Source organism: Ambystoma mexicanum, chromosome 9 (assembly GCF_040938575.1).
Source record: "Ambystoma mexicanum isolate Mex_15411 chromosome 9, UKY_AmexF1_1, whole genome shotgun sequence".
Classification (NCBI taxonomy): Eukaryota; Metazoa; Chordata; class Amphibia; order Caudata; family Ambystomatidae; genus Ambystoma; species Ambystoma mexicanum.
In genome coordinates this window covers 23,979,162-24,001,883 of record NC_090931.1, presented here as the reverse complement: position 1 = coordinate 24,001,883, position 22,722 = coordinate 23,979,162, and the positions used below count along the sequence as shown (strand labels likewise).

Genomic DNA, 22,722 nt, shown 5'->3' with positions numbered 1-22,722 from the left:
ATTGAGGGGGTCTTGACTGAGTACCCTTTGCCAGGGTAAAACTGCTCTGTACTGATGGCGGGGAGGGGCGGGTTGGCAGAGCATCCTCTGCCAGAGAGAGGTTGCCTCGCTCCTTGGTCCTCTCTGGTGAGAGATGGGGGAGTTTCTGCGCATGCTCAGCCCATGGGGAGGGAGCACTGGCTGAGAACAAACAGAGGGAAGTGAAGGGACTCGGCTCGTCGCGAGGCTGGGTAAGATGGCTCACCCGGGGCAGAGGAGGCAGGAGGGGTGGGGTGAGGGGGCTGATGGGGACTTCCTCTGGGAGCTGGGAATCCGGAGACCCGCGATTCTGTGCCATCGTGCTGCATGGGGGACTTGCGGCGATGCACGGGGGGGGGTCTACAGTCTGATGTCAGGGGGGGAGAGGTGTCCTGCTTCATAAAGTGGGCTACCCCCCTCCATGGCCTGAGCCCCAGGGGAGTGACGTGTGCACCTTCCTTGGGCATCCAGCTTCGCCTATCCCCCTGTCAGAGCCCAGAAGGGGTCATATGTTACCCTGTCCCCACCCCCTCCCCAGTAGCAGCGCGGAAAGAGTGCAGCGTGCCCCTCCTCTCTGTAGACCCCCGAACCTCTTCCAGACCCCCGGAGGAATAGTGCTCCATTCATCTCGCGTTCTCGGGGCGCCACCCTTCCTGCCACAAGAGAGTGATAGGTTCACCCACCACTGTGGGTGGCAGACTCAAAGACTCCAGGAGGGGCTATGTGTTCACCCACCACTGTGGGTGGCAGACTCAGAGACCCCAGAAGTGGATATTTGTTCACTTGCCCTCTGTGGGTGACAGACTCAGAGACCCCAGATAGGGCTATGTGTTGACTGTCTCTCACTTAGACCCCAGGCGAGGGTATGTGTTCACCTCCCCTAGGTGGGGGGACAGACTCAGAGACCTCAGAAGTGGACATGTGTTCACCTGCCCTCTGTGGGGGACAGCCCCACAGGCTGACCCCAGAAGGGGGGTGTGCCCCTTTCTTTGAGGAACGCCTTTGCTGATTTTAGGGGTGCTGAGCGGCAGAAGGAGGGAATGGATGAAACGGGGAGGGCTGGGGGGGGGGCTTGGTAGCCTAGCAGATCACCTGTGCGTTAACACTTTGGGTACCGTATTCCTCGGTGTGTGCCGAGTTCTTATGTATTCATTTTCTACTTTGTCTCTGACAGGAGGGGGTGCTGCCGTGGAAGGTCCATGGATACTGGGACTACGGAGGACCGCTGTTGGTTGAAAGTGCCGCCGAACTATCTGGACCTCAGCAGACTGTGCTAGAGCCGAACTATCGGACCTCGGCAGACTGGGCTAGAGCCGAACTATCCGGACCTCGGCAGACTGTGCTAAAGCCGAACTATCGGACCTCAGCAAACTGTGCTAGAGCCGAACTATCGGACCTCGGCAGACTGGGCTAGAGCCGAACTATCCGGACCTCGGCAGACTGTGCTGGAGCCGAACTATCCGGACCTCGGCAGACTGTGCTAGAGTCGAACTTTTCGGACTGCAGCAGACTGGGCTAGAGTAGAACTTTCTGGAACACAGTAGACTGTGCTGGAGCCGAACCCGGCTGTGGAACCAGAACGAGAGCTGAACCCTCTCCATGGTGCTGAACCACTGAACACACACACACACACACCCTTGCTCCAGGCGGAGGCAGCCTGGCCCCTTGCCCCCTCCCTCCCTCTCAGGGGTATACTAGGCACTAGCACACGGAAATAAAGAGGAGCAGTGTGGAGGCTAGCCCGAGGACCCCAGAGACCACCCGGCGCAGGGAGAGACACCATGGACCCACAGGGCCTGCTGTGCCCCGCCGCCGCCCTCCTCCTTCTCATGGGTGAGTGACTGCATGCATAGCGTGGGTGGGGGTGGGGGAGAGATGAAACGGGGACCCCTCGTGAGTAAAGTGTATATGCGTGCAGGTGTTTACAGTGGTGGAAATGGAAAAAATCTGGTGGGGGATCCCACAAGGCCCGAGATGGGGGTGGAGTTTTGGGGGTGGGCAGTGTCTGAGGAGGCGGGGTTAGAGGGCCGGAGCTGGCAGGTGACCTCCGATCAAAGGAAATGTCCAAAATAATAGTTTAAAACAGCGATTTCTTTCATGCTACTTTTTTTTCAAGCTATATATCAATTCCACTTTAAACACTTCCATGGTGCTGGTGCCCCCAAAATATGATTATTACCACTCCCCACAAACCCCACCGCCACCGCCGCACCCTCCCACGCACAACACAAACCCCAAAACACATGTGCCTGCTGGGGTGTCCGATTGTCCCTGATTTCGTGGGATTGTCCCGCAATTAGGGACTCTGTCCTGCAGTTTGCAGAGTGGCTGTGCGGGACGCAGTTTCGTAGGGACAACCTGCCTCCAGCACAGCCACTCTGCAAACTGAAGTGGCCATGTACACGGCACGGCGCTGCCACCTGCTGCTTTGTTTGTCTGGGCGGCTCCACAGCCCTGGCTCCTTTTGAGCCTCAGGGTCCAGCTGTAATGCTCTGACTCCTGGCTTCATTCAAATGCTAAAGCTTTGTTCCTGGGGTCATGATGGTCATGTTTGCAGTTAAAAACGTGACCATCACCTCCCAAGGACAACCATTTGCATTTCAATTAACCCAGGAATTAAGAGCCATTAAAAATATTTACATTAAAAAAGGGGCGGGTAAAATGTGAATGACGTGATGTCATCACTGCCTTGTGGGAAAGTGCCACCCTAGTGCCTGCTGTTTAGGGAAACGTTCAGTGCAGTGCAGTAAAAGTGCAAGTTTGAACTTCATTCTACACTATTTTAAAATGAAACCGTTTTGGAGCGGTTTCATTTAAAATAAAAGCATAGGAACCCTGAATTTTGCATTCAAAGCAAATACCCTGTGCGAGCACTGAGCACAAAGCACAAAGAAATCTACTCTGTGTGCACTGTCCTCGCACAGAGCAGAGTAGATTTGCCGGGCCCACGAGGGTGGGGGCTGTGCTGCTCGGAGCAGACTGCTCGGAGCACCACAGCCCCCACCCTCGCGGGCCCGGCTGTGGTGCCTGCATGAAGAACTCCTAGTGAAAGTGCAGGACAGCCTTCCTTAAGAAGGACTGTTCCGGTGTACTGCTGTTGTGGTACGTAGGGGGGCGGAGCCAGAAGAGCGCCAATGGCGGCAATGACCTGCTCCGCCCCCCTACGCCATGCCATTGCGGGATTGTTTTTTTTTTTTTCTCTCTCTCCTCGAAACCCAGCTGGAGAGCATGGGTTTGGTGTTTGGGCGGCTGACTCTGGCCGGATCCCGAGATCCGGCTTCACATCTGGTGCCGGATCTCGGATCCGGCGAGAGCCGGCCCAATGACCAGCACTGGGTGTTAACATAGCGCACACGGAGATCTGGGGGCTGGAGCGCGGCACTACAGGGTGGGGGGCGTTCCATGCAAGTCGCTGTATTGGAGTGACACGTTAGGCACATGCGAGAAAGGGAATGGATGGGATGGATGAACGTGACGTTCTGTGCAGTGCTGATCTTGTTGGTTTTGGGGCTGTTTCGGCAGCCCGCGTAGTTTGTGCACCTGTTCTTCCTTGGTCGCCTGCACGTGGCTTCCTGTTCTTTCCGTTGTCTCTGGCTGCTTTCCAAGGATGGCGCTGAGCTGTTCTTGGACGTGGGGACGCCGGTGCCCTGGGTGCCTGTGTGCATGGCGACAGATCTGAGCCCCCAGAGCTTCTCTTTGAGGTGTGGTGGCCATCCTCTGTTTATACCCTGTGCGCCCTCGTTATGCTGTGAATGTGTGCCCTGTTTAACTGAAATGGTAATAACGATAATGATGTGTTATTTATATGGCGTATTAACCCAACATTGAAAGTGGCGCCCAGTGACCTGCAGCGCTCTAGCCTCTTGTGCTGTCCGAGTGCTGCTCCCCAGTCTAGGGTGTGTTGCCTCGCATTCATGCACACTACTGGAAGATGGGAGCCAAGGGGTTACATGGTAGGGATGACAGGCTAGGGAAGGCCAGGTGCCCACTCTTGATTAGATGCTTGAACTGAAACTGTGCCCCCGCTGAAGCCGTCTTCCTGGAAGCTTCCCAGGTAGGTGTTAGGCAGAATCCTGGGCAGTGCCCTTAGCGACCACTACACACAATTAAGACCACAGGTGGCAATACAAGTTTTACCTTTGGTACAAGCCTGTACTACTATGTCAGAGTGGTAGCAGTGGCGGAGCAGCCAGGCTTATCTCAAGAGTATATGAGCAGTAGTAGAGATTACACAAAGGGACCACAATTACTGTGACTCAAAGAAACACTGACTCAAGGTTTCAGGAAAAAAGTATAAGTACATTTATTTTTAAACGATCAGTTATAAACACAACACCTCTATTAAACTTTAAACAAAACCACACGTTAAATATACAACTAACCAATTCACTTTGTACAGTAAGTCTCAAGGTAAGTACCCTGTGTTTGAATGAAACACAGGGTGTTATGAACAAAACAAGATACCGCTATCTGTTCGCAGGAAAAACTCACCCGTGAAGAGAGCTGTATTTCACTCTGAGGGAAGTGCATTCAATCCAGCACTGTGTGTGTTTGCCGCTCCTCCCAACGCATCAGCGTGCTTCCTGGAGGAGGCGGGGTAGGAGCAACACGTGACTGGATCACGTGATCGCGGTCGCCTACAAAGGACTAAGGCAGCCGCCCGCCCAGTGCGCTATCTGTTCGCAGGAAAAACTCACCCGTGAAGAGAGCTGTATTTCACTCTGAGGGAAGTGCATTCAATCCAGCACTGTGTGTGTTTGCCGCTCCTCCCAACGCATCAGCGTGCTTCCTGGAGGAGGCGGGGTAGGAGCAACACGTGACTGGATCACGTGATCGCGGTCGCCTACAAAGGACTAAGGCAGCCGCCCGCCCAGTGCGCTATCTGTTCGCAGGAAAAACTCACCCGTGAAGAGAGCTGTATTTCACTCTGAGGGAAGTGCATTCAATCCAGCACTGTGTGTGTTTGCCGCTCCTCCCAACACATCAGCGTGCTTCCTGGAGGAGGCGGGGTAGGAGCAACACGTGACTGGATCACGTGATCGCGGTCGCCTACAAAGGACTAAGGCAGCCGCCCGCCCAGTGCGCTATCTGTTCGCAGGAAAAACTCACCCGTGAAGAGAGCTGTATTTCACTCTGAGGGAAGTGCATTCAATCCAGCACTGTGTGTGTTTGCCGCTCCTCCCAATGCATCAGCGTGCTTCCTGGAGGAGGCGGGGTAGGAGCAACACGTGACTGGATCACGTGATCGCGGTCGCCTACAAAGGACTAAGGCAACCACCCTTGTGGCGTGAAGCCCGGCTGGAGTAAAGCCCAGTGACTGTTGTGCGGCTGTTTGGCGCAGTTGGCGCAAAAATCTACATGTGATTTGCAGGAGAACCAACATTAGCCAACAATAGCCGAGGTGAACTCGAGGTAAGGTCTACATCGTTTATAATACCTGTTCATACAACGTGAGACTGCGGGAAATTATATCCTTTGATCACGCTGTATTGTCTAATTACGACCCGATAAAAGTCCTTTTTCCTCGGGTCTGATATAACTAAAGTGACTATTTAGCACTACACCTTCACCCTTGGTAGTGAGCACTTCTGACGTAAAGTGACTAACTACCCCAGACTTATTGAAAGTGTAGACACATTGCTTATCACTTTCTACCAACAAACGGTGTATACATCACAGATTGTTGATTAAACTAAAACTTGATGAAACTCCGTAGCACCAAAGACATGGAAGGGGCAGGGAATGGATCGTATTTAAATCAAAGCTGTGAAGTGATCATACCAACTGCTCAATTCGCTCAGGAGAATGCTAATCTGATGAATGGACAAGAAATCCAAGTACTGGTACATGCGGATGAAAATCATAGTACTCCGACAAAAAGTCAGATAGAGAAAAATCCAAATATCGCTATAATGAATAATTGGAAAACAGGGTTGGAATACACTATCTCAACAAGAAAAATACAAAGCAAAATAGAAAATCATTTCGGGAAGAAACGATATAAAAGCCACAGTGACATCGAAGGCGAATCCCTCATTCTTTGGGAAGAACCAAGACACTCTCAAACCCCGACTTCTAGCACAGAAATACACATTGTTGCAGCACACCTGGAAAAAGAAACCTGTACCTCATCTGAGGAAGACAACGCATTCATCCCAACCCCACAAAACTCACAATCTTCATCAGCTGTTGTACAGCTAATGCTAGAACAAAGGGATTCAGAAAGAAAAGACGATGAAGAAATAACAACACATCCAAATACAGACACATTGAACGCACTGAACTTTGTTCTTAGCTCATTGGTTTCAGTCTTTGAGATGCTAAAAGGAGAAGTCCAATCGCAAAATGGGACATTGCTAGAAATGACTAAAGAAATTTCTCTTTGTGACTCTACTTTAGTGGGCCTGGCAAATGCCATCAATACAAAACTGAGCACCCCAATTCAGGCACTGAATATTGAGATTGTAAAACAAGGACTTGACATCTCCTCTATCCAGCAATCACTGAAAGAAAAAAATCAAACTGAAAACCAAAACAACACACTTTTGAAAGAGATTTTGTCAACCTTGAAGGGACAACTGCCCCCAGTTCAAATAGAAGAAACCCCAGAAAAAATTCAGGAATACTCATTGGAGGACACCCCACTTTCAGATTCAATAATGGAAGAATTCTTAAGATTAGCTACATTACTAGAGGAAGAGGCAGATATTGGAAAAAACACAAAAGAAACTAAATCTGATAACCAAAAAGCCAATCAGGTAGGAAAACCTAGGAATGGCAAGAACAAGGGGAACAAACATCAAGAGGCAGACGAAAAAGGAGAAATCACTTGGCAAAGAGAAAGAGCTCTAAATCTTCACAGTCTAAAAACAAAAATAAACACAATAAAGGGCCGAAGCAAAATAAAATTGGAAAAGACAAAGGTAAGATCCAGGGAAAAATACTATCCGTCGGGACTAGTGAGGAGCAGGACACCATGGTGGGCGACTCTAAAACCCCTCATATCGGCACAAAAAAAAAAATAAACTTAAAATAGGAAAAGGAAACCAGAAGGCCAAAATTGATATCTGTACAAAGATCAATTTAACTAAAGACAAACAATTGGACGATATAGTTCCAATAACGAAAGCAAGCATTGGCTTACAAACAGAGGAGCTGACAGGACAAAAAAACAATCTAAAACAGAAAAACATAGAGATTGGAAAGGATCTGGAAAAACAGATGAACCTAGAGGAAACAACAAGAAAAAAAAACCTAGTCGCTCAACCTCAAAAAGAGAACATAGCCAAAGCAGTCAAATGGGCCCCAATTTTCACACAAAAAATAAGGCAGTCTGTAGTAAATAGAACTTGTGGGAATGTCACTGCCACAAATCAACAGGAAAACAGGAAAATTGCCCCCATCTTTTTAACAAAGAAGCCGTTGGCTTTCAAGGACCCAAGCACAACCCTTCCAGGTGTAACTGTTCCAGCAAACATGCCGGGGAAAAATACACCTGAAATAAATGACAACCAAATCAAAAACGGAGAAGGGAAATTTGTCAAACTCGTTACCCAGATGTATCGTGAGGAGAATGCTGCAGGTATCCACACACTCTCCGAAATATGCGATAAACCAACTGAAAACACATCAGTGGGAAATGCCAATGAAAGGATTTGGTTGAGATTGCGCTCAAACCACGGCCACTATAAATCTTTAAACCGGGGAGTGATTCTGAACATAATACAAAAAATAGGAGACCTTCACTCTTTAAAATCCAACGACATCGAAAGCGTGAAATTTCCGTTGTCAAGTGATCCATTCCTGGTTGAACTCATTATGACTTCAGCGAACGCAAGAAATGATATCCTGCGAAACTCAATTGAGTTGGAATCCTATGGACTGGAAGTTTCATACAATGACAAGAAAAACAACATTATGGCCAAACACCGCATTCTCCCATGCCCAAACAAAGAAACAATATATCAAAATGAGGTAATCCTCACAAAGCAAGGTAGTTTAGAAAAAGATCTCAAAGCAAAAGAAAACACCCTTATGCTCCTACCAGACATATTGTCAGAAGTTCTGAAGAAGCTGGGCTTGGGCACACAAAGACTTTAGAAAGAACCATGTTAACATCTTTAGTTGGAACACAAGAGGCTCTAGCGTCATCAGAGGCAAAGAAACAAGGTCATACTTATTCAATCAGGGGGATGCGATTCTTTTACAAGAAACCTGGTTGGTTAATCCGCTAAACATCGAAGGGTATATGGTTCATTGTTTGTCAGCCGTACAAAAAGCACTGGGCCGGCCCTCAGGAGGCTTACTAATAGCACTAAATAACCAAGTCTTTAAAAATGTAAAGGAAATATGGAATAATCCCCAGGGCATTCAGGCATGCAGAGCGGAAGTATCTATACAAGAAACTACCACAATTTGGGTCTTTGTAAACATTTACTGGAACCCTGCAACATCGAAACTAGACTGTTTTCTAGAGAATTTAGCATCTCTATTCGAACTGCTAAAAACAACTCTAGTTTCTAGTAAGATTGTGGTAGCTGGAGACTTCAATACGAATTGCATATATCCCCTAAAAGGAGACCGAGATCGAGCAACACATAGGAAAATTACTCTGGGAAAACAATGGCAGGATTTTATGGAACAATGGGACCTCCATATGGTAGTGGGCTCACAGGAGGGTGCAAAAGAACCATATATAACCTGGAGAAGAGGGAACTCATCCTCAGCCTTAGACTATATCTTTGTTTCAAAAACTCTGCATGCTTTGCCCTATACACTACAAATAAAACAGGAGTCTGGTAGTGACCACAGTAGACTGGAGTTGTCACTCGAAAATATTCTAACAACAGAAGCTGAACGAGAACTACAGTTGCTTGAGGGGAAGAAAGGAAAACTTAGAGTCGTAAAATATAAAGATGGGGGAACTAATTTAAATGGAAAACTCAAAATGATTCCTGAACACATATGGAAATCACAATGCGATCCACACCAATTTACCAACTTTCTATGGGCAACTCTAGCACCCAAATACTTAGCGGGAGAAGCCAAACAGAAACACCTGCATGCCTTTGACGAATCCACACAAAGAAGAAAAAGAGAGCATAGGAAAACGTTAAGAGACATCAAAAAGGCAGGACTTTCAGTGGAGGATATGAAAACTGAAATAAGAATCCAAAAAGCCAATTACAAAGCATGGTCGATCTCGCACAATGCTCTTCGGACACAAACAGATGGCGAGCACATACTTAAAACACTCAGAGAAAAAAATAGCAAGAACTTCTGGGAAGTAATGAACCAGTTCGAAGGGGAGCACACACAATCATTATGTAACCTAGTTTCAGAAGATGACTGGGTGAGCTACCTGACAGAGACATATAAGAGCGACGACATCCGCGAATTTAGACCCAAACCAGATATCCATTGGCAACTTAATTTCTGTGAAGAAGACATACGGGAAATTATAACCAGTTCCTCATCATCTAAAGCATCGGGTCTAAACGGCTTGACCTATCAGGCACTGAAAAGCGAACCAACATTGTGGTCAAAGTTATTATCCGCTCTCTTTAAAGAAATACTAAAGCAACGAACCTTTCCAGCATCTTGGAAAACGGCCCTTATAGTACCTTTCTTTAAATCTGGGGATCGGCGTATACCAATGAACTACAGACCGATAGCATTGCTGGACATTGAAAGCAAAGTCTTCATGAAACTATTACTGTCTCATGTCTCGAAATGGGTCGATGATTTTAATATTCTATCACGCTTTCAAACAGGATTCCGCAAAGGCCACTCAACATCTATTAATGACCTGATTCTAAACATCTTGAATGAGCAAAAGAGAGGGGGGAAAAAACAAATGCTGTACGGAGCCTGGATAGATCTGTCTAAAGCTTTCGATCAGGTTGAACGAGTCCTATTGTGGAACAAACTCCGGAACTGGGGAATGCCAGAATCTCTTCTATCAATTTTAGTGGAACTTCATAAAAACACCAACCTAAGAATACGGCTCGACGCAATGGGTCATCTGTCTAGACTAGTTGAAGTTAATAGAGGTGTAAGACAAGGGTGTTTGGGGGCGCCTCTGTTCTTCAACTTGTTCCTGGCAGATATGGGCCATTTTCTAGAAACGTCTGCCTTGATAAGCCCAACACTAAATGGGAGGAAAATCTGCTGGTTGGCGTACGCGGATGATATAGTTCTCCTCGATAGAACACCAATTGGGCTACAACACCTACTTGACAAACTGAACGAATATGTAGGACTAAACAAATTGACAGTCAATCCATCTAAATCAAACATTTTGATTTTCAAACACTCATTGTCAAAAGCAAAATACATAAATTGGAACATGGGAGGAGAACGGATCAAAACAGTAGAAACCATAAAATATTTGGGATATAACATCTATGCCCATCCAGCAATATACAAAGTAGAAAAAGAAGTGTCAGTTAAAATAACCCAATTCACATCACAGATGATTAAGCTAAACTACAAATTTTGTAAGTTCTCCATTTTGCCTCTGATAAAGTTCTATCTCGCCAAAGTTGTTCCAGTTGTTCTATACGGACTAGAAGCAAAACCGGATCTTTGGTTCATAAACTGGGACAGCTATGAGGGTCGCCTCTGGAAAAGAGTTTTGGGTCTCCCAAACTGTGCATCCTTAAAAAGCCTAAGATTTGAACTAGGCCTAAAATCTCTAAACTGTATGGCCGACTGGAAGCTCATTTCACTGTTCAGGGAAATAACACTAAGCAAGGACTCGACGTTGTATGGAGACCTCAAACACGAAGTACTATTGAAAAAATCCACTATTCTCATTACGCTGGAAAGGAAAACGTTGGAAATACTAAAGAAACTAAATCTAAATGAAGAAACTCTGGCTCTAAATCCACTTAAAGTAAAATGCAGACTAGAAGAACGGGACTGGATCAAAACAGTGGAGAAAGTAAGAGAGGACCCAACTCAAAACATATTTTTGAAGGGAGAAAAGAAACTTGGTTCTCTCTCATGCTATCTACTGAAATCTCCAAATAGAAAATTGCGTTCAGACTTCCTCAGAATGAGATTGAACCTCGTCCACTGTGGGGCTGTTCTGGTAAAACGTAATCAAGGACAGATGGCAATAAAATTGTGCTCAATCTGCTCAAACCCTGCCAAACAAACGTTAAAGCATATCCTGATGGATTGTGAAGGCACTTGGCCTCAGCGACTAAGATTCTTCGGAGGTCTGGTACGGAGGGAGGAAGACATACTTACAGACTTCCTCTGGGACAGAATTATCTCAGGGAAAAATGCTGCACTTACGTTTGCAGCAATCCAGGTGCTAATAGAAAGTGGTCTGACAATCTAACACAACGATCCAAAGGATAAATGTACCTAAGCATGGAATTCACAGGACTAGAAAAATTTGGCAGGGTTGGTGGACAGTAAGAAATTTTAACACAAGTTTTGTCTTTTTTTGTATTTAATGCAAATTGTTTTGTATTGTTTTTCCTTTTGTAAAGGCTTAAGCCAAAACAAATAAAAAAAAAAAAAAAAAAAAAGATACCGCGGATACGGTTGCGATGACTTTTTGACAGTTTGGTCTACTCAATAAACGTTTATCCGTGACATGAAATGCTACCGGGGCAAAAACACATTTAGAACCTGAGATACCGAGAGGGAGTTGGAGGCAAAAATCACAGGCAATTTTTAGGTTAGGCAGACAGCATCGAGAAACACTCAGAAACAGGAGTTCAAAAGTCAAAGGGTCGGAGCCAGGGTTAAGTGACACGGAGACCTGTTGCCGAAGATCACACCGTTAGACAGTTTATGATTCAGTGAAGCCGAAAAGTACTTTGATATTGTCAATGTTCGGAAGCAAACGTTATAAGAAGGAGGGAAGACAAGGGAGAGCCTTGAAGATGAAGAAAAAGGGATTCACCCAGTTTCCTCGAGTAGGACACAGTACCTTATTCCAACGATGCCGCTGGTGCCCTGGCAGTTGTTCCTGTTGGTTTCCCGCAGACCCACGATTCCTGGAGCTTTGTTGTGAAGGAGGATGTCTGAAGGGGGTCTGCACCACACAGGGATGAAGCCGGCAGCAGCGACAACAAATAAAAGGTGCGCTCCTTAAAAAGACCAGGAGAGGCTCGGCAGGTGGCTATCCGGACCACTACAGCAGTGTGCAGAGATTTCGACCACGGCGGAGATCACTGACTGAAGAAGATGAGCTGGTTATCCCCACCAGGCTCAAGGGAAGAAGACTCCGGACTGGATCTTCTCTTAGTCGTTGAAGGGTAGATAGCTCAGGGCTGCAGCAGGGCTTCACCGGGACGGGATAGTTGCAGCAGCGGTTGTTCTCTCCGCTTCTCTTCGGTTCCTTGTAGTTCTAGAGGCGACTCTGACTTCTAGCCCAAGAGACCTGCCTTTTATGCGCAAAACCCCCATTCACACAGCCTGGCTGTCAATCACGCAGCAGGGGGGTTGTCCATCCGGGACAACCACCTCAACCAATCATGGAAAAGTGCGACTTGGTTTTCCTAGGATACCCTGTGCAGGGGGTGACTTCACCCCTCCCTCACATTCAGCCCACCTAGACACCCAGGTGCCAAGAGGAGGGCTTCTCTGCAGAAGCCCACCAAAAGACGGTGAACAAAGAAGGCAAACCTAGTTTGCCGCGCAAAGTAAAACACAGGAAGGACTTTAACAAAAAGAAATCGCGAATAAACCCAACCGGAGCCAAAAGAAAGACGATTTGGTCAAGCGGGTTTATGTTCGAGGCTAATATAATAGCCAAGAACAGTACCACGTTTATCTAATATAATCGCGGTAGAAAAGTTAGGGTAGATACCACTGCCACCAGCCAAGTCTAAATGTAAAAGAGCGAAACAATGCTCAGGGAGGTACAGACAGAAAAGGGGTACAGATTAGCCCTTTCCAGTACTCCATGTAAGATGGGGTGTACTGGGTCTGTGGTAAAAATGACTATGTAAAGTAAATGGCAACTTTACCGTTCTCTGGGGGACAGTAGTCAGCCCCAGCGAAATAGAGTCAAAAGGAAGTCTGAAAGACAACCCTGGGTTACTGCACTAAAGGTGCTGTGTAACCCATACAAGAACAGGGGCACCTGTAGTGGTGTGCTCCAGTGCCCAAGATCACACAATGAGTAAAAACACATAGGCCAAAACACATGTAAGAGTGGAAAAAGGATGTACACTGTTACCAGGTGGAAAAAATAAACTCCAGAAATCCGGCAAAGCTGCTGGGGGACTCACTAGGTGAGGGAAATTAGCCCTAGAAGGAGAATTCTCCCTAACACTCAGCCCCCCAGACTAAGGGACAGGAGGATTTAATCCACTCCTGGATGGATCTCATACCTCTAGTCGGTTACAAACATCCTAGAGAGACCATCAGAATTTTGGTGGTCACTTCCGACTCTGTGCTCAATGGAAAAATTAAATCCTTGCAGGAAGATCAACCATCTGAGTAATTTTGGGTTTTCCCCTTTCATTTGCATCAGCCATCTCAAGGGTTGGTGGTCAGTCTGAATGATGAAGGTAGATCCATACAAGTATGGTCTAAACCTCTTCAGTGACCACACAATAGCAAAACATGCATGTTCTATTGTTGCCCACCTTGTCTCAGGATCCTTTAACTTCCTGCTGGCGAAACAAATGGGGTGCTCCCTACCTTTCTCGTCCAGTTGACTAAGGACTGCACCTATACCTACATTAGAAGCATCAGTTTGTACAATGAAGGGTTGGTGTAGTCAGGAGCTCTTAGGACTGGAGCTTGACAAAGGGTTTTCTTTAGACCTTCAAAGGCTTGATTGCACTCCTCATTCCACCTGACCTTTTTAGGAAATTTGGGAGAGGGGATGACATTCAAGGGAGAAGCTATGGTCCCATACTTCTCTATGAAGTTCCTATAGTACCCAGTAAGACCTAAGAGGGCTCTTATTGCGTTCAAGTAGTAGGGGTGGCCCAGTTTTGTACAGCTTGTACTTTGCTAGGCAATGGCCTTATTTCACATCCCCCTACTTCATGTCCAAGGTAGACCACTGAGCTCTGACCAATTTGACATTTGCTTGCCTTTATGGTCAGATGGGCCTGTTCCAGAGCCTGCAATACATAAACTAGGTGTTCAATATGTTCTTTCCATGTAGGGCTGAACACTGCAATGTCATCCAAGTATGCCATGCAGAAGTCCTCCATCCCATTCAGAACTTGATTGACCATCCTCTGAAATGTAGCAGGTGCAGTCTTTAATCCAAAAGGCATCACCTTGAATTGGTAGAGGCCAGCTGGAGTTGAGAATGCAGTTTTCTCCTTGGCATGGTCTGTCAGGGCTATTTGCCAATATCCTGACGTTAGGTCAAATGTGCTGAGGTACTTGGCTGCACCAAGTTTGTCCACCAGTTCATCTGTCCTTGGCAAAGGATGGGCATCAGTCGTGGTGACTGCATTTAGAGCTCTATAGTCCACGCAGAATCTCAACTCCTTGGATCCTGCCTTTGGTACAAGCACAACTAGGCTAGACCATGGGCTAGTAGAGGGCTCTATAACCTCGAGTTCAAGCATCTTGCTGACCTCATTCCTTATGTGGGATCTGATATTGTCCGACATTCTGTACCCCCTGCTTTTGACAGGTAAACAGTCACCAGTGTATATGTCATGCTGGCCCCAAGGGGTCAAGCCTGGTGAAAGTGAGAACAGGGAAGCAAACTGATTTAACAGTAACTTGCACTCATCCTCCTGGTCAGATGTGAGACTGGAAGAGAGATTGACTCCTTCCACTTGCTCATCTAAAGGTAAGCCTCTGAGGTGGTCAGGCAGAGGTTCACTCTCCTCCTCCTCCTGAGCTGAAGCTAGAAGCAGAGCTCCTATGTCAGGTCTAGAGAACTAAGCGTTTAAACAGTTGGTGTGAAAGACTCTGGGAGCCTCTTTAGGGTTGCCTAAGTCCAACAGATAGTTCACCTCTCCAAGTTTACCCACAACCTTGAAGGGTCCTATCCATTTGTCCTGCAAGGCACTCTGCCTTGTGTGGGCCATAACAAGAACAAGCTGGTCTTTAGGAAACTCAACCATGTTAGCCTTCTGGTCATGCCAATGCTTGACCAGATCTTGACCAGCCCTCAAGTTATCACTTGCCTCTGCCATCATGTGTGACATTCTCCTCCGGAGACCTATCACATAGTCAGTCACTCTGACTGGCTTGGGGGAAGGAGCACTCTCCAACCCCTCCTTAATCAGGGCCAATGGACCTCTGACTGGATGGCCATAGAGAGGTTCGAAGGGACTAAATCCTACTGCCTCCTGAGGTACTTCTCTATAAGCAAAGAGAAGGCATGGCAGTAGAAGGTCCCACTTTCTTCTAAGGGGTTCTTCTAAAGCACCTATCATGCTCTTCATAGTTCTGTTAAACCTCTCTACCAGGCCATTGGTTTGGGGGTGCTAGGCAGTTGAGAACTTGTAGGTAACTCCACAGGTTTTCCACATGGTTTGCATGTAGTGGGACAAAAAATGTGATCCCCTGTCAGATATCACCTCCTTAGGAAAACCTTCTCTGGTAAAAATACCAAGTAGGGCCTTAGCCACAGCCGGAGCCATAACAGTCCTCATAGGTATGGCTTCAGGAAATCTAGTGGCATGGTCCACTACAACCAGGATAAACCTGTTGCCTGAATATGTGGGAGGGTGAAGAGGACCAACAATGTCAATCCCCACCCTCTCAAAAGGAACTCCAACCACTGGGAGAGGCACCAAGGGGGCCACATATTTGGACCCACTCTTGCCAGAGGTTTGGCAAGTGTGGCAGCTTCTGCAGAATTTGTCTACTTCTGTACCCATCTTAGGCCAGTAGAAGTGCAGAGATAACCTTTCCTTGGTCTTCTTAAAACTTAAGTGACCAGCCAAAGGTACCTCATGGGCTAACTGCAAAAACTGGAGTCGGTTCACTAGAGGTACTACCAGTCTTTTGTAGTCTCCAGGGGTTCACTCAGTTGGTTCACTGTAGAAGAGGCCATCTTCCCAGTGCAACCTATACTTCTCAGGCTCAGTCCCATTGACCTGAGAAGTGGACTGTTGGTGAAGACCTTCCAAGGTAGGACACTCTCTTTGTCCCTTGCTGAAATCCTCCCTGTTGGGTACACCTTCTGCCAGTAAAGACTGCAGCTCAGGATGGTCAACAGGGTCAAGTTCTCCTACCAAGGTAAGATACTCTTCTAGATCTGATTCCTCAGTATCTAGTTTGACCATACAGAGTTGAACCTCACACTCAGCCTCAGCTGGTGTGGGAGTCACAGGTGTGACTTTGGACAGTCTCAGAGACGTCCTCCTGGGCACAGGAGTGCTTGCTGGTTTCTTGCTCACTGACTTAGCTTTCCCTTTTGTCTTTTCTTGCCCTGCAATGGCAGTAAGTAAGTCATGTGGACTTGGGGTGATAGCTTCCTCTATCATGTCCCCAGGAGAGCCTCTCAAGGTTCTCTCCCTTGCAGACCTTGTGAGCTCCTGCTTCCTTCTACTGGGGGGTGTGGGGGTACTAGACACAACCCAACAGGACCCTCCAAGGTACGTTATTTTGCACACTTACAGGTATCCTGACAGTCATGTCATTACACTGTATGAGAGCTGGTAACTGGGGAACCATTTGCACAGGGCCTCTAGCTAACTTGGTTAGGTGTTTGGGTGCCATAGCAACATCTTCCACCTTGAAAAAACATTCATCAACCACAGTTATGCTGGCCCCAGTGTCTCTGATGGCAGGGGTCTCCTGACCATTCACAAGAACACTATCTTTGTAATACTCTTTAGAATTATCTGGGATTGAGTTGTAGACATCTAAGTTATGTTGTTCCCAAAGACCCAAGGACACTAAAGAAACACTAGCTGAGACTCCCATGGGCTCATCAGCTAGTAGCTGAACGTTTCCACTTGTCATAGGTACTTCATCCACCTGGGAGAAGGCTAAGGAGACAGTGTTGATCCCTGAAGATTTACCCTTACACTTGGGATCTCCTTTCACATGGCCAGGCAATCCACACACAAAGCATTTCCCAAATGCTCTCTGGAATGGGGGCTTGCTCTGACCTCCATCTGATGTGGAACCAGGTGGGACACTAGCCTGATTCAGTTTACCTTGTGGCATACCCTGGTTATGTTTGTGGCCCTCTTTTGGATTGGAATTATTGGAATTCCCCTTGTTGTCTTTCTTGGACTGCTTTCCCTCTTCCTTCTTCTGAGTTGCCCCAGACTCCTTGTGAGTAGCCCTGTTGGAAACCCACAAGTCAGCAGCCTTAGCTAACTTCTTAGGCTCTTTCTCCTTTGAATCAGCCAAGTGCTGTATAAACTCAGGAGAGCAGGCATCAAAAATAGACTCCAATATTACAAGATTCCTCAAACCTTCACAGGTGTTCACTTTGTAACCCTTAACCCAACCATCTAAGTTTTTCAAACAGTCACACACCCAGGTAGCCCAAGGGGTACCCTCATGCTTTTTGAGGGTTCTAAACCTCTTAAGATACTGGGAAGGGGTCTTCCCAAACCTAGCTATTAATGCTAGTTTCACACACTCATAATCCTGCTTATCCTGCCCCCCCAAATCCATTACAGCATCACTTGCAAAAGGGGGGAGCCTTTGAGAAAAGCCAAGGAATCAACTGATTCCCTGAGATACCCTCAATTCCATGATTGTACTCAAACAGTGCTAACCAATCCAAAACATCAAGTTTAGTCTCATACATACCAATCATTTCCTTTGGCATACAGGGTCTCTTAGGGCTAGAAGACCTAGAAGACTCTGGGAGAGAAACATTTTCTAGAGATAGTTTCTTCATTTCTAGTTCATGATTCAGCTCCATTTCTCTGAGCCTTAACTCTTGATGTTTCATGGCAGTTTGTGCATCAATACGTTTCACTTCTAATTCAAGTCTCTTTTTCTCAAGTGCAATACATTCAGGAGTAAGTGTAGGACCTGTAGGGGTCCCTGTGGACAGAGGTTGTGCATTCTGAGCAGGCAAAGGAGTTGTAGGGTTTCCTAGCAAGGACTCATCTACTTCTTCTAAATTAACACTCTCAGAATCAGAAACATCAAAATCCACATTGGCTGGAGTAGTAGGCCCTTCTGACCCACTCTCCAGACTTTTTCCCATTAACTTTGCAACCAGTTCAGATTGTTTTCTGTTACCAGAGAGATTCTTATCTGTACACATGGTTCTAAGAACCTCAGCAGTATAGAGTAAAACACTCTCTTCAGTGTAGTTTTCCATATCTGACATGATTTCTCAGTTAAATAGAATTTGTGGTGTTAGCCTTGTGGTTAGTTGAACCCAAGCAACAGCAGTACTATAAGTGTAATCACTCTACTTCCAAATCCCACCGCTGTACACCATGTGTTAGGCAGAATCCTGTGCAGTGCCCATAGGGACCACTACACAGAATTAAGACCACAGGTGGCAATACAAGTTTTACCTTTGGTACAAGCCCGTACTACTAAGTTATAGTGATAGCAGTAGCAGAGCAGCCAGGCTTATCTCAAGAGTATATGAGCAGTAGCAGAGATTACACAAAGGGACCACAATTACTGTGACTCAAACAAACACTGACTCAAGGTTTCAGGTAAAAAATATAAGTACATTTATTTTCAAACCATCAGTTATAAACACAACACCTCTATTAAACTTTAAACAAAACCACACGTTAAATATACTAGAACTAACCAATTCACTTTGTACAGTATGTCTCAAGGTGAGTACCCTGTGTTTGAATGAAACACAGGGTGTTATGAACAAAACAAGATACAGCGGAAACGGTTGCGATCACTTTTAGACAGTTCGGTCTACTCAATAAATACGTATCCGTGAAATGAAATGCTACCGGGGCAAAAACACACTTAGCACCTGAGATACCCAGAGGGAGTTGGAGGCAAAAATCACAGGCAATATTTAGATTAGGCAGACAGCATCGAGAAACACTCAGAAACAGGAGTTTAAAAGTCAAAGGGTCGGAGCCAGGGTTAAGTGACACCAGAGACCTGTTGCCGAAGATCACACCGTTAGACAGTTCACGATTCAGTGTAGCCCAAAAGTACTTGGATATTGTCAATGTTCGGAAGCAAACGTTATAAGAAGGAGGGAAGACAAGGGCGAGCCTTGAAGATGAAGAAAAAGGGATTCACCCAGTTTCCTCGAGTAGAGCACAGTACCTTATTCCAATGGTGCAGCTTGTGCCCTGGCAGTTGTTCCTGTTGGTTTCCCGCAGACCCACGATTCCTGGAGCTTCGTTGTGAAGGAGGACGTCTGAAGGGGGTCTGGACCACACAGGGATGAAGCCGGCAGCAGCGACAACGTATAAAAGGTGCGCTCCTTAAAAACAGGAGAGGCTCGGCAGGTGGCTATCCGGACCACTACAGCAGTGTGCAGCGATTTCGACCACGGCGTAGATCTCTGGCTGAAGAAGAGGAGCTGGTTATCCCCACCAGGCTCAAGGGAAGAAGACTCCGGACTGGATCTTCTCTTAGTCATTGAAGAGTAGATAGCCCAGGACTGCAGCAGGGCTTCACCAGGACGGGGTAGTTGCAGCAGCCGTCGTTCTCTCCGCTTCTCTTCGGTTCCTTATAGTTCCAGAGGCGACTCTGACTTCTAGCCCAAGAGACCTGCCTTTTATGCGCAAAACCCCCATTCACACAGCCTGGCTGTCAATCACGCAGCAGGGGGGTTGTCCATCCGGGACAACCACCTCAACCAATCATGGAAAAGTGCGACTTGGTTTTCCTAGGATACCCTGTGCAGGGGGTGACTTCACCCCTCCCTCACATTCAGCCCACCTAGACACCCAGGTGCCAAGAGGAGGGCTTCTCTGCAGAAGCCCACCAAAAGACGGTGAACAAAGAAGGCAAACCTAGTTTGCCGCGCAAAGTAAAACACAGGAAGGACTTTAACAAAAAGAAATGGCGAATAAACCCAACCGGAGCCAAAAGAAAGACGATTTGGTCAAGCGAGTTTATGTTTGAGGCTAATACAATAGCCAAGAACAGTACCACGTTTATCTAATATAATCGCGGTAGAAAATTTAGGGTAGATACCACTGCCACCAGCCAAGTCTAAATGTTAAAAGAGCGAAATAATGCTCAGGGAGGTACAGACAGAAAAGGGGTACAGATTAGCCCTTTCCAGTACTCCATGTAAAATGGGGTGTACTGGGTCTGTGGTAAAAATGACTATGTAAAGTAAATGGCAACTTTACCTTTCTCTGGGGGACAGTAGTCAGCCCCAGCGAAATGGAGTCAGAAGGAAGTCTGAAAGACAACCCTGGGTTACTGCACTAAAGGTGCTGTGTAACCCATACAAGAACAGGGGCACCTGTAGTGGTGTGCTCCAGTGCCCAAGATCACACAATGAGTAAAAACACATAGGCCAAAACACATAAAAGTGGAAAAAGGATGTACACTCTTACCAGGTGGAAAAAATAAACTCCAGAAATCCAGCAAAGCTGCTGGGGGACTCACTAAGTGAGGGAAATTAGCCTTAGAAGGAAAATTCTCCCTAACAGTGGGCACCTTCCTAACTCCCCTACTCAGAGCAAGTTCAGCCTCAGGGACCCCCTGCCTTGACTTTCAAAGCTGAGAAGGCCCCGGGCACAACTCTGCAGGCTGTGGCAGGGACCCCTCATAGCCAGGATCCTGCTTTCTTGTCTGGCATGTTCCCACATAACTCATACCTGCATTCTGAGGACAGCTGCCTCTTCATGGGTAAGCTTCTCGTTTCATGTGGACGGGGATCCCATAGACCCCACTGCAGTTTGTGGGAGGATTGCGAGAAGAGCTGCCTGTCTGTCTGTCTTCCTTACTCCAGTCATTGATGCTATTGAAGGGTCTGTAACCAGTGGACCTGGCGCGCCAGATGCTTTCAGACAAACAGTCCCTCTTCATTGGCCAAGCTGGCTAAGGGTGACCGGGGTGGCACTAAAAAAAAATTGCAGAACTAAAGGGTGCAGACCCCTGCTCAGTATTTAAATATAATCCACTAAGGATGTCTGTGTGATAGGGGCTGGGGTGCACATAAAGTCACACATGTGTCCCCTTTGCACAGCTCTTAAGACCCTACCACAACGCAAGGAAACATTAAGAAGGAAGAGACAGCAGTGTGTACTCAGGGCCTGGCTCCAGAGGCTAGAGCCTTCCCCACCCACACACAACAGAGCGCCAGCAGGAAAAGGAGACAGCTGCACTGACAGAGAGAAAAACACACACACAGCAGAGCCCCAGCAGGAAAAGGAAACAGTTGCACTGACACAGAGAGACACCCGCACACAGCAAAACCCCATCATGAAAATGAAACAGCTGCACTGACAGAGAGACACCCACACACAGCAGAGCCCCAGCAGGAAAAGGAAACTGGTGCACTGACAGAGAGAGACACCCACACACAGCAGAGCCCCAGCAGGAAAAGGAAGCAGCTGCACTGACAGTGAGAAACACCCATACACAGCAGAGCCCCAGCAGGAAAAGGAAACAGCTGCACTGACAGGGAGAGAGACCCACACACAGCAGAGCCCCAGCAGGAAAAGGAAACAGCTGCACTGACAGGGAGAGACACCCACACACAGCAGAGCCACAGCAGGAAAAGGAAACAGTTGCACTGACACAGAGAGACACCCACACACAGCAAAACCCCATCATGAAAATGAAACAGCTGCACTGACAGACACCAACACACAGCAGAGCCCCAGAAGGAAAAGGAAACAGCTGCTCTGACAGGGAGAGACACCCACAGACAGCAGAGCCCCAACAGGAAAAGGGAACAGCTGCACTGACAGAGAGAGACACCCACACACAGCAGAGCCCCAACAGGAAAAGGAAACAGCTGCACTGACAGAGACACCCACACACAGCAGAGCCCCAGCAGGAAAAGGAAGCAGCTGCACTGACAAAGAGAGACACCCACACATAGCAGGCCCCCAACAGGAAAAGGAAACAGCTGCAGTGACAGGGAGAGACACCCACACACAGTAGAGCCCCAGCAGGAAAAGGAAACAGCTGCACTGACAAGAAGAGACACCCACACACAGCAGAGCCCCATTAGGAAAAGGAAGCAGCTGCACTGACAGAGAGACACCCACACACAACAGAGCCCCAGAAGGAAAAGGAAGCAGCTGCACTGACAAAGAGAGACACCCACACACAGCAGGCCCCCAAACAGGAAAAGGAAACAGCTGCAGTGACAGGAGAGACACCCACACACAGCAGAGCCCCAGCAGAAAAAGGAAACGGTTGCACTGACACAGAGAGACACCCACACACAGCAAAACCCCATCATGGAAATGAAACAGCTGCACTGACAGAGAGACACCCACACACAGCAGAGCCCCAGCAGGAAAATGAAACAGCTGCACTGACAGAGAGAGACATCCACACACAGCAGGCCCCCAACAGGAAAAGGAAACAGCTGCAGTGACAGGGAGAGACACCCACACACAGCAGAGCCCCAGCAGGAAAAGGAAACAGCTGCACTGACAGGGAGAGACAACCACACACCGCAGAGCCCCAGCAGGAAAAGGAAACAGCTGCACTGACAGGGAGAGACACGCACACACAGCAGAGCCCCAGCAGGAAAAGGAAACAGTCGCACTGACACAGAGAGACACCCACACACAGCAAAACCCCATCATGAAAATGAAACAGCTGCACTGACAGAGAGACACCCACACACAGCAGAGCCCCAGCAGG

At 47.4% G+C, this 22,722-nt stretch overlaps 1 protein-coding gene across 2 annotated transcripts in view; it reads left to right on the top strand.

The window, feature by feature from the left end:
- The window catches only part of SCN3B (sodium voltage-gated channel beta subunit 3), a 273,681-nt gene that overhangs the window by 37,940 nt on the left and 213,019 nt on the right, over window positions 1-22,722 (top strand). The window contains exons 1-2 of one of the 2 annotated variants that reach the window (XM_069614102.1): window positions 112-230; window positions 1,193-1,851. In XM_069614102.1, the coding sequence (XP_069470203.1) occupies window positions 1,800-1,851 (52 nt within the window). In that variant the 5' untranslated portion in view covers window positions 112-230; window positions 1,193-1,799. Of the gene's footprint in view, window positions 1-111; window positions 231-1,192; window positions 1,852-22,722 lie in introns of those variants that run through there. The other variant, XM_069614103.1, reaches the window with a different exon arrangement.